This window comes from Budorcas taxicolor, chromosome 8 (assembly GCF_023091745.1).
Source record: "Budorcas taxicolor isolate Tak-1 chromosome 8, Takin1.1, whole genome shotgun sequence".
NCBI classification, from domain to species: domain Eukaryota; kingdom Metazoa; phylum Chordata; class Mammalia; order Artiodactyla; family Bovidae; genus Budorcas; species Budorcas taxicolor.
Window position 1 is genome coordinate 83458816 of NC_068917.1, and position 13685 is coordinate 83472500.

The following is a 13685-nucleotide window of genomic DNA, read 5'->3' on the forward strand; positions in this document are numbered from 1 at the left end:
CTGTCGTCCCCTTCTCTTCCTGCCCCCAATCCCTCGCAGCATCAAAGTCTTTTCCAATGAGTCAACACTTCACATGAGGTGTCCAAAGTACTGGAGCTTCAGCTTTAGCGTCATTCTTCCAAAGAAATCCCAGGGCTGAGCTCCTTCAGGATGGACTGGTTGGATCTCCTTGCAGTCCAAGGGACTCTCAAGAGTCTTCTCCAGCACCACAGTTCAAAAGCATCAATTCTTCAGCACTCAGCCTTCTTCACAGTCCAACTCTCACATCCATACATAGCCTTGACTAGATGGACCTTAGTCAGCAAAGTAATGTCTCTGCTTCTGAATATGCTATCTAGGTTGATCATAACTTTCCTCCCAAGGAGTAAGCATCTTTTAATTTCATGGCTGCAGTCACCATCTGCAGTGATTTTGGAACCCCAAAAAATAAAGCCTGACACTGTTTCCACTGTTTCCCCCTCTATTTCCCATGAAGTGATGGTACCGGATGCCGTGATCTTTGTTTTCTGAATGTTGAGCTTTAAGCCAATCTAAAGGCACCTAATTATGTGTATATAGTTGATGCAGTAATGTTGATCCATGGCCAGCAGCACTATATCTCATGCCAAGCATGCCTTGTCTAACACGTGTTTTCTCTGTAAGGCACACCATAGCCTCCATGCTTAATGAACACTGGACAGCTCTTCAATACCATGCTTGGGGGCCATTTTAAATAGTGAAATCATGAACAAAAAGCACAAAAAGCAAAATGAAACTGAAAACACGGCACTGAACAGACTATGAAAAGGGCACTGTTTACATTGTGAGAGCTGAAACAAGGGGGCAGAGTGTGCCCTTAACCGAGCTCAGCTGGGAACATGCATGTCTGACCATGTCTGGTCATTTGTGGTCAGATCCACAAATGACCACGATAGTACTATGAGTATTGAGTTTTTTAGATTACAAATAAAATTATAAGGGCAGAGTACATCATGAGAAACGCTGGGCTGAAGAAGCACAAGCTGGAATCAAGATTGCTGGGAGAAATATCAATAACCTCAGATATGCAGATGACACCACCCTTATGGCAGAAAGTGAAGAGGAACTCAAAAGCCTCTTGATGAAAGTGAAAGAGGAGAGTGAAAAAGTTGACTTAAAGCTCAACATTCAGAAAACTAAGATCATGGCATCTGGTCCCACCACTTCATGGGAAATAGATGGGGAAACAATGTCAGACTTTATTTTGGGGGGCTCCAAAATCACTGCAGATGGTGATTGCAGCCATGAAATTAAAAGATGCTTACTCCTCGGAAGGAAAGTTATGACCAACCTAGATAGCATATTCAAAAGCAGAGACATTACTTTGCCAGCAAAAATCCATCTAGTCAAGGCTATGGTTTTTCCAGTGGTGATATATGGATGTGAAAGTTGGACCGTGAAGAAAGCTGAGTGCCGAAGAATTGATGCTTTTGAACTGTGGTGTTGGAGAAGACTCTTGAGAGTCCTTTGGAGTGCAAGGAGATCCAACCAGTCCATTCTAAAGGAGATCAGTCCTGGGTGTTCTTTGGAAGGAATGATGCTAAAGCTGAAACTCCAGTACTTTGGCCACCTCATGCGAAGAGTTGACTCATTGGAAAAGACCTTGATGCTGGGAGGGATTGGGGGCAGGAGGAGAAGGGGACGACAGAGGATGAGATGGCTGGATGGCATCACTGACTCGATGGACATGAGTTTGGGTGAACTCCGGGTGTTGGTGATGGACAGGGAGGCTTGGCGTGCTGAGATTCATGGGGTTGCAAAGAGTCAGACGCGACTGAGCGACTGAACTGAACTGAAGTGAATTTGCAAATAACGATCCTGGAGGAAATAAGGATTGCCTGTACTCTGTCTTGTCAAGTTTAAATGTTTCTGTTTTCTAGTAAGGAAGCTACCTTCCCCATCCACCGCCTGTGTGGGTATCAGTCACTGAGGGGCCTCGTGTGTTTGTCACAGAACGGGGGTTGGCGGGAGCGGCAGCCAGTCTTCTAGGTGGCAGCAGTGGTGGCCTGGCTTCTCTGGGTGCGTTTGCTCTCCTCCTGCCCCGGAAGCTGGATCACAAGGGAAGGCTGGGAGCAGCAGTTAACCAATAGTCCAACGGGAATGAGGTCTCGCAAAGCAAATCACTGTGTTTGAGACAAGTTTCTTCTCCGAGGAGTCTGTCCTCGGCCTGCTAAGGGGCCACAGAGGGTTATGAAGTGCCCTGTGGACTCGGGGATGTAGCATTCATTGGAGCAAAGTGATGGGGAGGCAGATTGTTGAAGAATGGGTGATAAATAAGGAAAAGTGTCTTTAAAGAGGCGGCATTGAGATAGATCTAGAAAGTGTTTCCCCAAATTGTTCTACACTCTCCTCTGACATCCTACAGCCAAAGTTTGCTCAGATGCTAGCATGCTATCATGGGGGGCACTAGAATCACAACTTCTCCTGTACGGGGGCCTCTCCCACCTTCAGACTGCTCATGAGGGACCCTGAAGTGTAAGCGAGGGGTCAATGGTTTGGTGAGGGAATGGGTTCTAGGTATTAGGCTGCAAACCTGGGTGACACGGTTGTCTTAGATGTGTGCACATACTCTTCGCCTTGAGACACAGGATGTTCAGAACCACACTTGAACTCGGCCTTAGGGTTGGGAACCTGATTCTCTCACTTCCCATAATTGAAAGCATCGAATGCCAACATAGAACATTTGGCTGTGAAAATCTTTGATTTCAGGCTTGCGTTTAAAATACTTTGTGGCTCTCCTGATGATTTTTTTTTCCCTTTGGCTCTTTGCTTTTGTTTTTTTTAAAGCAATGTGATTCAAGTCACCGAGTTTGCCTTAAGTCTGCCTGACGAGTGGCTGTAACTGCCAGACGCATGCATGGGCCCAGCTCCTAGAAGCATGTGTTACTGTGGATTGGAGGTCCTTGGCTGGGCTGAGTCCTGGGGCCCCTTGAGAATGCTTAGTGGGGAAGTGGTACTGTATTTTTGAGGAGAAGGGTTACAAACACCACTTCACTGGCTTCTGGAAAGCTAACGTTGTTTTGTATTTGGGCTGTTTTTCCTCTTTTCTCCATAAGCCCCATCTCTGCAGCCCACCCTCTACCCCCTACCAGAGGGAAAGCCCAGTGTTCCACTCCCCAAGGAAATCAGAAAATGATTGTAATAAAGTCATAACATTTCCCATGACTCTTTAAGGTTGTAAGCTTACAGGCAGTAGGTGCTAGTGTTCTGATGTGATTTATTCTTCAGCATCTCTGCTATCCTGCTGACCGGGGAAAGAAAATATTAATAACCTGTCATGCAAAAAAATTGGCACTGCTGTAAAAGTAATTCTTCACTATGTGTTTTTATCTTCATGGCCTCCCACTGCCAAAGTAAATGAGTAACGTTTTAATGTATCCATTCTTTAACATCAAAATATTAGCCTTAATTTGATTTTTCTGTCTTCCTTTTGTCTTCATGTGAGGAGAATAAATCTAGCACAAAATAACAGTGATAATTCTCCACATAGCAGTTCCCCAGCAGGTGCCCAGAAATGTGCCCATCCTGTGATGGCTGGATTGGCCCTTGGCCCTCGGGTGCTAGGGAGGAAGTGAGGATGCCAGCAGTGATGTAGGAAGCCCCTTTCCATTGTGTTTCACTTACCTTAAGGGTATACTGCTTGCTTCTCCCCTGCTTACACGGTCACTTCACTATTTTGTGTCAAGCTCTGTTATTGTATCCTTTTATTGCAAAGCATAGGACAGGACTTAGCAACAGCGTATGGGTAGGAGGCTCTGCTGTCGAATTTAGGATGCTTCCCTCTGCAAGAAATAAAAAAAACCCAAACCAAACTGGCTTTAGCAGTAAAGGGAATTTTATTGGCTTGTGTTGCTGGAAAGTCTAAAGGCAGACGACTTCAGGCTAGGGTTGATCCAGCCACTCCACAGGGTTACCGCAGACCTGTTTCCTTTCCTTTGACTGGTTTTCTTTCCTTTGACCGGTTGTGCCCCTGCTTTAGATCAGGAGTGGTCCCAAGATGACTGGCAGCAGCTTTGGGGGGAAGGAGGGTCAAAGTGTCTTAACAAAAATCTTTGTCTTCACAGTCTCCAAACAAAGAATATAGTGCACAAATTGGATTAGTTTAGGTCACATGAACCATATCTATAGTTGGGGGTGGACCTTGGCTTCCCAGAACCAAAAACCCTCCCTGTGGACCCTGAATCTGAAATGGGGGAGAAGGAGGAGAACAGAGAAATGGAGGTGTTACTACCCATTGAATAAAATGTGATTCAAGAAAGGAAATTATATTCTTTGCAGCATTGTGCATAAAGAAAGAGGCTTACATTAATGGAGCCAAATTATAATAGATATTGTGGGAAAAGAAGAGGAGAGAGGTGATAGTGAAGAAGCAGCCAACAAATGTCTAGTGCATATCACTTATCAGTCCCTGAAATATGAACAAAATATATAGAGGCAGACTTGGACATTGCAGGTTCAGTTCCAGACCACATCAATGAAGCAAAGATTGCAATAAAGTGAGTCAAAACTAATTACATAAAAAAGTTGCACACTGTACTGTAGTCTCTTAGGTGTGCAATAGTGTTAAACCTTAAAGAAAAAGAACACAATATAGATACCTTAATTAGAAAATGTTTTATTGCAAAAAATTGCTCACCGTCATCTGAGCCTTCAGCAAGTTGTAATCTTTTCTCAGGGGTAACATCAAAGATCACTGATCTCAAACTACTGTAACAAATATAATAATCATGGGAAAGTTTGAAATACTGCAAACAGAGACATGTGAGCAAATGCTGTTGGAAAAAATGGAGCAAATAGGTTTGCTCAATACTAGACTGCTACAGACCTTCAAATTGTAAAAACTATCTGTGAAGCACATAAAGTGAAGCCCACTAAAATGAGGTATTGCTTGTGTTTTTGTTGTTGCTGATGTGTTTCAGTTAACAAGTATATGTGCTTCCCTAGTGCCTCAGACAGTAAAGAATCAGCCTGCAATGCAGGCTGGGTCAATCCCTGGGTCGGAAAGATCCCCTGGAGAAGGAAATGGCAACCGACTCCAGTATTCTTGCCTGGAAGATCCCACTGACAGAAAAGCCTGGCGGGTTACAGTCCATAGGGTCGCACAGAGTCGGACATGACTGAAGTGACTTAGTATGTGCTAGAAATACATCACTGAAGGCAGGACCCTGTATATTTCTGCCATTTCCTTGATCCCAACCTCTCGCTTTCCTAGAATACAGGACAAGAACAAGGAAATGAGGCCCAATGGGAGGGAGCTCCTTCCTGTGGCCCCTGAATCTGAAATGGGGGAGAAGGAGAACAGAGAAATGGAGGTGTTATTACCCATTTAATAAAATGTGATTCAAGAAAGGAAATTATATTCTTTGCAGCATTGTTCATAAAGAAAGAGGCTTAAATTAATGGAGCCAAGTTATAAGAAGAAATTTATGTATTGAATTTATTAATTTCCCACAATTTGGACTTCCTTATTTACAATCCTATTGTTCCCCCCATCCCACCCCGTGGGACTACATTCTTGCCTAAACCTGGGTTTTAGTGAACAATAAAGAACATATATCCCCTGGAGGAGGGCATGGCGACCCACTCCAGTATTCTAGTCTGTAGAACCCCATGGACAGAGGAGACTGGTGGGCTACAGTCCATGGGGTTGCAGAGAGTGGGACACGACTGAGGGACTAAGCGCAGCACACGAAGAAGGTATAAATGACCCGGGACCTCTTCTCCCTTCTCTCTGCAGTGGGCAGTTTGCCGTCGTGAAGAAATGCCGTGAGAAAAGCACCGGTCTACAGTATGCCGCCAAATTCATCAAGAAAAGGAGGACCAAATCCAGCCGGCGGGGCGTGAGCCGCGAGGACATCGAGCGGGAAGTCAGCATCCTAAAGGAGATCCAGCACCCCAACGTCATCACCCTGCACGAGGTTTACGAGAACAAGACGGACGTCATCCTGATCCTGGAACTGTGAGTGCTGTGCGGGGGCGGGGGAGGGGCACTGCCGGCTCCGAGCAGCCGGATGGCACAGCCACCAGCCTGGACCCTCCTGGGGACGACTGGGCCTTGCTGAGTTGGAGAACTGGGGTGTGCGGTCTGCCATGAGGCCCAACTGCAGTTGTCTGGAGTAGGTCTGCAGGAGCTTCCACCCACGTGGTCGCACTTGGTTTGCCCGTGGGTCCTCGGTCTTGAGTTCTTCCTTGTTTGTCATGAGATATCTGTGTTGTAAGTTTCATGATAAGCTTTAGGCATATGCTCTTCTCCTCTCACACTGTTCCTCTGCCTTCCCTCTGTTTTCCTACTTCTCTTTTTCTCTTCTCTTTTTTTTATACTTTTAATTTATTTTTTTGGCTGTGCCACACAGCATGCAGGATCTTAGTTCCCTGACCAGGAACTGATGCCCCTCTGCAGTGGAAGCATGGAGTCTTCACCACTGGACAGCCAGGGAATTCTGTCTCTTCTCTTTCTTTCTCTCTTCTCTTTCCCTCTGTCTTATTATACACACCTCATTTTTAACTGTTGAAACTGTCAACACTCATTATATGAAAGGGTGAGATTGAAGCAGAATCACTCAGGGGTGATTGCAGGACTTGTTTTTTAAAGCGTTCTGCTGATTTTCTCAGGCACACCCTGTCCATCGGATGTTATTGTGGGAAACTGACTGTAGTGCGTTGTTCTATGATGTGTCCCAGTCCCTGGCCCCCTGCCTGAGGGCCCCGCTCCCTGTGATGAATCCAGCAACCAACATGGGCTGGTGGGAAAGGAGAGGAAGTCATCCAAGAACATGCAGCTGGGAGTGTCTCTGGACTGTTTGGGTGGAGGACAGACATCATCACCCTGGGGGCTGAGGGAGGGATGGATGGAGCAATCCTGGGTGGTTCTTAGTGATGACAGGCCCCACCCATTTCCTGGAGCCTCTGAAATTCAGATGTACCCTTTTGCCAGCCCAGCAGCTCCCTCTTATTTGCAGATCTCTCAGGGCTAACAGGTGATTTTTGAGCCCAGAGAAGATGGAAGTGAGGGGAGGTATACAGAGGGCTTGGCACCTCACTGTGAGGACCTGTGCTTTGCAGTCACAAGGGCCTGGGATACCCACTTGCTTCTTGTCTCATCACTGGGCTCTGAGCACGTTCCTTTATGCATCTGAACAGGAACCTTAACTATAAATTGGGATCAATTAATACCTCAGAAGGGTTTTGAGGAGATATGTGAGATGAGAATATAAACGTAGCTAGCAAAGTGTCTGGCTCATTTGTTGTCGTGCAGTCGCTCAGTCATGTCCAACTCTTTGCAGCCCCATGGGCTGCAGCACGCCAGGCCTCCCTGTCTTTCACCACCTCTCAGAGTTTGCTCAAACTCATGTCCATTGAGTCAGTAATGCCATCCAACCATTTTGTGCTGTATCTCACCCTTCTCCGGCCCTCAATCTTGCCCAGCATCAGGGTTTTTCCAGTGAGTCAGCTCTTAGCATCAGGTGGCCAAAGTATTGGAGCTTCAGCTTCAGCATCAGTCCTTCCAATGAATATTCAGGGTTGATTTCCTTTAGGATTGACTGGTTTGATCTCCTTGCTGTCTCAAGAGTCTTCTCCATGGATGTGTTTAATACATGTTTCTGGGAAGTTCTCAGCCTCTGCACTAGTGACATATTGGGCTGCATAATCATTCAGGGGACTGTCCTATGTATTGTAGGATGTTTGGCAACATCTCTGGCTTCTACCCACCGGAGAGCATCCTCTCCCCTAGCTGTCACGATTAAAAATGCCTCCAGATGTTACCACATGTCCCCTGGGTACAGACTCTTCCCTTCTCCCCCATTGAGAACCACAGCCTTAAAGGAAGAGCAGGACTCTAAGAGCACAGAGGATTAGAGGGCTGCTCAGGGTTCCGCAGAAAAAAGAGAGGAATCAGAGTGTAATCTTTGCTGTGACTTTGAATGGTGATTTGAAAACTAGACAGACCCGAGATCAAAATCCAGAGCAAATCCTTTCCCATCTATGTCCTGTGCTTAGTCACTCAGTTGTGTACAACTCTTTGCAACCCCATGGACTGTAGCTCCTCCTTCTATAGGGATTTTCCAGGCAAGAATACTGGAGTGGGTTGTCATGCCCTCCTCCAGGGAGTCTTCCCAACCCAGGGATTGAACCCAGGTCTCCTGCATTGCAGACAGATTCTTTACCATCTGAGCCACCAGGTAAGCTCAAGAACACTGGAGTGGGTAGCCTATCCCTTCTCCAGGAGAACTTCCCAACCCCGGAACTGAACCAGGTTCTCCTGCACTGCAGGCAGATTCTTTACCAGCTGAGCAACCCAGGAAGCCCTTACCATATATCTCTAAACCTAAATTTTCTCCCTTACGGCTGTTGTCAGAGACTATGAATGCAAAGTTCCTGGGAAAGAAATTATATAGATCACAACTGTTTTGCCGTTTCAGAGAATTACCAGGTCATGCCTGGTAACTCAGCCTGCCCAGGTGGCTCACTGGTAAAGATTCTGCCTGCTAATGGAGGAGCCACAGAAGACATGGGTTTAATCCTTGGGTCAAGAAGATCGCTTGGAGAAGGAAATGGCAACCCACTCCAGTATTCTTGCCTGGGAGATCCCATGGACACAGGAGCCTAGCAGGCTGTAGTCCATGGGGTGGCAAAAGAGTCAGACATGACGGAGTGACTGGGCATGCCTGCATGCCTAGTAACTCAAGAATGTCATTTGCTCCCTTTGTATATCAGAATGTACAAATGATGGTGAGGCGTTACTGCTACCTGTGTGTATATAGTCTCAGTTCAACTTCTGTTGACTAACTCCCAGTTCATAGAAATTTTCCATTAGATGCATTTATCCTCTGCATAAAGTAGATGACATGCAATGTCTTTAGCCACTTGTTTTAAAATTATTATACAGTAAATTTGGTGTTGGAGGAGAGTTGTATAATTCTATGAAAGATAACACGTGTGTAGATTTGTATAACCACTTCCCAAAGCAAGATTCAGAATAGTCCATTTGCCCCCAAAACACCCTTGTACTTACCGCTTAGAGTCACACTCACCTTCCACTCCATACTCTCTGGTGGTCGCTGAGCCATTCTCTATCACTATAGTTTTGTGTTTTCAAAAATTTTTTAAGTAGACCTATATTCAATCTTTTGAGACCAATTTCTTTCACTCAACATAATGCTTTTGAGATTCAGGCACGAGTCAGTTTTTCATTTTTAATCCTGAGTAGGATTCCATTGTATGCAGTTTTTCAATCTGTTCACCCATTAAAGGACATTTGGGTTGTTTCTAGTATTTGGTGATCATGAATAAAGCTACTGTAAATATTCACATACAGATGTGTGTGTGGATGTAAGTTTTCATTTATTTGGGGTAAATACAATGGAGTTAGATTTCTGGGTCATGTAATGGGTATATTTAACTCTATAAGAAATTGCCAAACTTTTTTCTAAAGTGGCTGCACCAGTTTACAGCCTTTCCAGCAAAGGGTTGGAGTTCTAGTTGTTCCATCAGCCCTTTTTATTGTCAATATCTATTTCTAATTGTAGCCATTCAGTCAGGTGCATAGTGGCACACAGCTCTACATAGTTTGTTGTGCAGTGATCTTGAATATTGCATAGGAGCCTGGAATGTTAGATCCGTGAATCAAGGCAAATTGGAAGTGGTCAAACAGGAGACGGCAAGGGTGAACGTCAACATTTTAGGAAGCAAACTAAAATAGACTGGAATGGGTGAATTTAACTCAGATTACCATTACAACTACCACTGTGGGTAAGAATCCCTTAGACGAAATGAAGTAGCCATCATAGTCAACAAAAGAGCATGAAATGCAGTACTTGGATGCAGTCTCAAAAACGACCTAGTCATCTCTGCTCATTTCCAAGGCAAACCATTCAATATCACAGTAATCCAAGTCTATGTCCTGACCAGTAATGCTGAAGAAGCTGAAGCTGAATGGTTCTATGAAGACCTATAAGACCTTCTAGAATTAACACCCAAAAAAGATGTCCTTTTCGTTATAGGGGACTGGAATGCAAAAGTAGGAAGTCAAGAAACACCTGGAGGAACAGGCAAGTTTGGGCTTGGAGTACAGAATGAAGCAGGGCAAAGGCTAATAGAGTTTTGCCATGAGAACACACTGGTCAGAGCAAGCACTTTTTCAAAAACACAAGAGAAGACTCTATACATGGACATCACCAGATGGTCAACACTGAAAACAGATTGATATATTCTTTGTAGCCAAAGGTGGAGAAACTCTATAGTCAGCAAAAACAAGACCGAACCTGACTGTGGCTCAGATCATGAACTCCTTATTGCCAAATTCAGACTTAAATTGAAGAAAGTAGGGAAAACTGCTAGACCATTCAGGTATGACCTAAATCAAATCCCTTATGATTATACAGTGGAAGTGAGAAATATATTTAAGGGACTCAATCTGATAGACAGATTGCCTGATGGACTATGGACAGGGATCAAGACCATCCCCAAGAAAAAGAAAGGCAAAAAAGCAAAATGGCTGTCTGAGGAGGCCTTACAAATAGCTGTGAAAAGAAGAGAAGCAAAAAGGAAAGATATACCCATTTGAATGCAGAGTTCCAAAGAATAGCAAGGAAAGATAAGAAAGCCTTCCTCAGTGATCAGTGCAAAGAAATAGAGGAAAACAGTAGAATGGGAAAGACTAAGAGATCTCTTAAGAAAATTAGAGACACCAAGGGAACATTTCATGCAAAGATGAGCATAATAAAGGACAGAAGTGGTATGGACCTAACCGAAGCAGAAGAGATTAAGAAGAGGTGTCAAGAATACTCAGAAGAACTATACAGAAGAGATCTTCACCACCCAGATAATCATGATGGTATGATCACTCACCTAGAGCCAGACATCCTGGAATGTGAAGTCAAGTGGACCTTAGGAAGCATCACTACGAACAAAGCTAGCGGAGGTGATGGAATTCCAGTTGAGCTATTTCAAATCCTGAAAGATGATGCTGTGAAAGTGCTGCACTCAACGTGCCAGCAAATTTGAAAGAAGCAGCAGTGGCCATAGGACTGGAAAAGGTCAGTTTTCATTCCAATCCCAAAGAAAGGCAATGCCAAAGAATACTCAAACTACTGCACAATTGCACTCCTCTCACACGCTATTACAGTAATGCTCAAAATTCTCCAAGTCAGGCTTCAACAATACATGAACCATGAACTTCCAGATGTTCAAGCTGGTTTTAGAAAAGGCAGAGGAATCAAAGATCAAATTGCCAACCTCTGCTGGATCATCAAAAAAGCAAGGGAGTTCTAAAAAAACATTTATTTCTACTTTATTGACTATGCCAAATCCTTTGACTGTGTGGATCACAATAAACTGTGGAAAATTCTGAAAGAGATGGAATACCAGACCCCCTGACCTGCCTCCTGAGAAATCTGTATGCCGGTCAGGAAGTAACAGTTAGAACTGGACATGGAACAACAGACTGGTTCCAAATGGGAAAGGAGTATGTCAAGGCTGTATATTGTCACCCTGCTTATTTAACTCATATGCAGAGTACATCATGAGAAACGCTGGGCTGGAAGAAGCACAAGCTGGGATCAAGATTTCTGGGAGAAATATCAGTAACCTCTGATATGCAGATGACACCATCCTTGTGGCAGAAAGTGAACAGGAACTAAAGAGCCTCTTGATGAGAGTGAAAGAGGAGAGTGAAAAAGTTGGCTTAAAGCTCAACATTCAGAAAACTAAGATCATGGCCTCTGGTCCCATCACTTCACGGCAAATAGATGGGAAAACAGTGGAAACAGTGGCAGACTTTGTTTTGTGGGGGCTCCAAAATCACTGCAGATGGTGATTGCAGCCATGAAATTAAAAGACACTTGCTTCTTGGAAGAAAAGTTGTGACCAACCTCAATACCATATTAAAAAGCAGAGACATTACTCTGCCAACAAAGGTCCATCTAGTCAAAGCTATGGTTTTTCCAGTAGTTATGTATGGATGTGAGAGTTGGACTGTAAAGAAAGCTGAGTACCAAAGAATTGATGCTTTTGAACTGTGGTGTTGGAGAAGACTCTTGAGAGTCCCTTGAATAGCGAAGAAATCCAACCTGTCCATCCTAAAGGAAATCAGTCCTGAATATTCATTGGAAGGACTGATGCTGAAACTGAAACTCCAATTCTTTGGCCACCTGATGCAAAGACCTGACTCCTTTGAAAAGACCCTGATGCTGGGAAAGATTAATGGCAGGAGGAAAAGTGGTTGACAGAGGATGAGATGGTTGGATGGCATCACCAACTCAATGGACATGAGTCTGAAAAAACTCCAGGAATTGGTGATGTACAGGGAAGCCTGGCGTGCTTCATTCCATGGGGTCGCAAAGAGTTGAACACGACTGAGCGACTGAACTGAACAGAACTGATCTTGAATAAAAGTTGAGTAAGCTTACAAAGCCAGCTTTTAGGTGGAAGGGGCCGGAGGAGCCTCAGGAGATGGGCTCCTCTCCACAGAGTCAGACACATGTTTGTCTTCCTTGGATATTTGCTCCTCACAGATTCGAAAATCTCTGTGAGGTGATTATCTTTGCTTTTTCACCCATTGGGCATGTGGGGAGCCGTGATGATTACATTTATGTGTCAACTGACTGGGCCACAGGGTGTCTCAGGATTTGGTTAAACATTATTCTGGATTGTGTCTTGAGGGTTTTTCTGGATGAGGTTAACATCTGAATTGTAGACTGAGCAAAGTGGATTGCCCTCCCCATTGATGGTGGGCCTCATCTAATCAGGGTTTGCATGGAGCAAAAAGGCTGACTTTACTCTGAATAAGAGGGAGTTCCTCTTACCTGACAGCCCTTTAGGAGGTACATTGCTTTTTCCTGCCTTTACACTGAAACTAACACATTGACTCTCCTGGGTCACCAGCTACTTCCAGCCAACTCACCTTGCAGGTCTCGGGACTTGTCAGCCCATGATGGCATGACCCACTTCTTTAAAATACATCTGTTCCTCCCTTTACATATGTGCATCCTATTGGTTCTGTGTTTCTGGGGAACCCTGACTAATACAGTGATACCAAAGACTAAGGAGAGAAAGTACACTCTTGTTTTCATATCCCAAATCTGTCCCATTTTGTATATGTATTTATTTTGTCATAAAAAAAATGTTTTAACTTTTAATACACTATTCAAAATATTAGGTCTTTCTGAGAGAGTCGTCTTTGCCTTTGAGAAAATCAAGCTGCTTGTAAATTCTAACAGTCTTAGAGAACATTTAGTCATCAGTGACACATTCCATCTTCTCTTTCCTTTCTTATGCGTGCTGGGATGCAGTGATAGTTAAGGAGAGAATAAAACATAAGACTTTGTCAGAAAGTAGCCCTGCAACTCATAGTGTTGTTTGTCTGTATCCTCTGGTTCAGTAATCTTTGAGTGTATTATTTTTTTAATATATATATTTAAATATATTTTAAATATTTATAAAAATATACAAAAACAAATATATTAAATAATATATTAAAATTTTAAGAAATATATATATTACATATATATTTTTTAAATATATATTTGGGATGAACTCCATGGCGAGTAGAACTTCCTTCAGGCTTCCCGATGAAGTGTGTTCCCTTGTTGAAACTTCTGTTATTGAAGCCTGTCTCCACGTGGATGTGTGAGTTCCCACCACCACTCTCTGGACTTGTCCTTACCACT

The 13685-nt window shown here is 44.0% G+C and overlaps 1 protein-coding gene across 1 annotated transcript in view; it reads left to right on the top strand.

Moving 5' to 3' along the window:
* The window catches only part of DAPK1 (death associated protein kinase 1), a 205879-nt gene that overhangs the window by 103539 nt on the left and 88655 nt on the right, over positions 1 to 13685 (top strand). The window contains exon 3 of the mRNA XM_052645429.1: positions 5756 to 5977. Within this exon, the coding sequence (XP_052501389.1) occupies positions 5756 to 5977 (222 nt within the window). The remainder of the gene's footprint in view (positions 1 to 5755; positions 5978 to 13685) is intronic.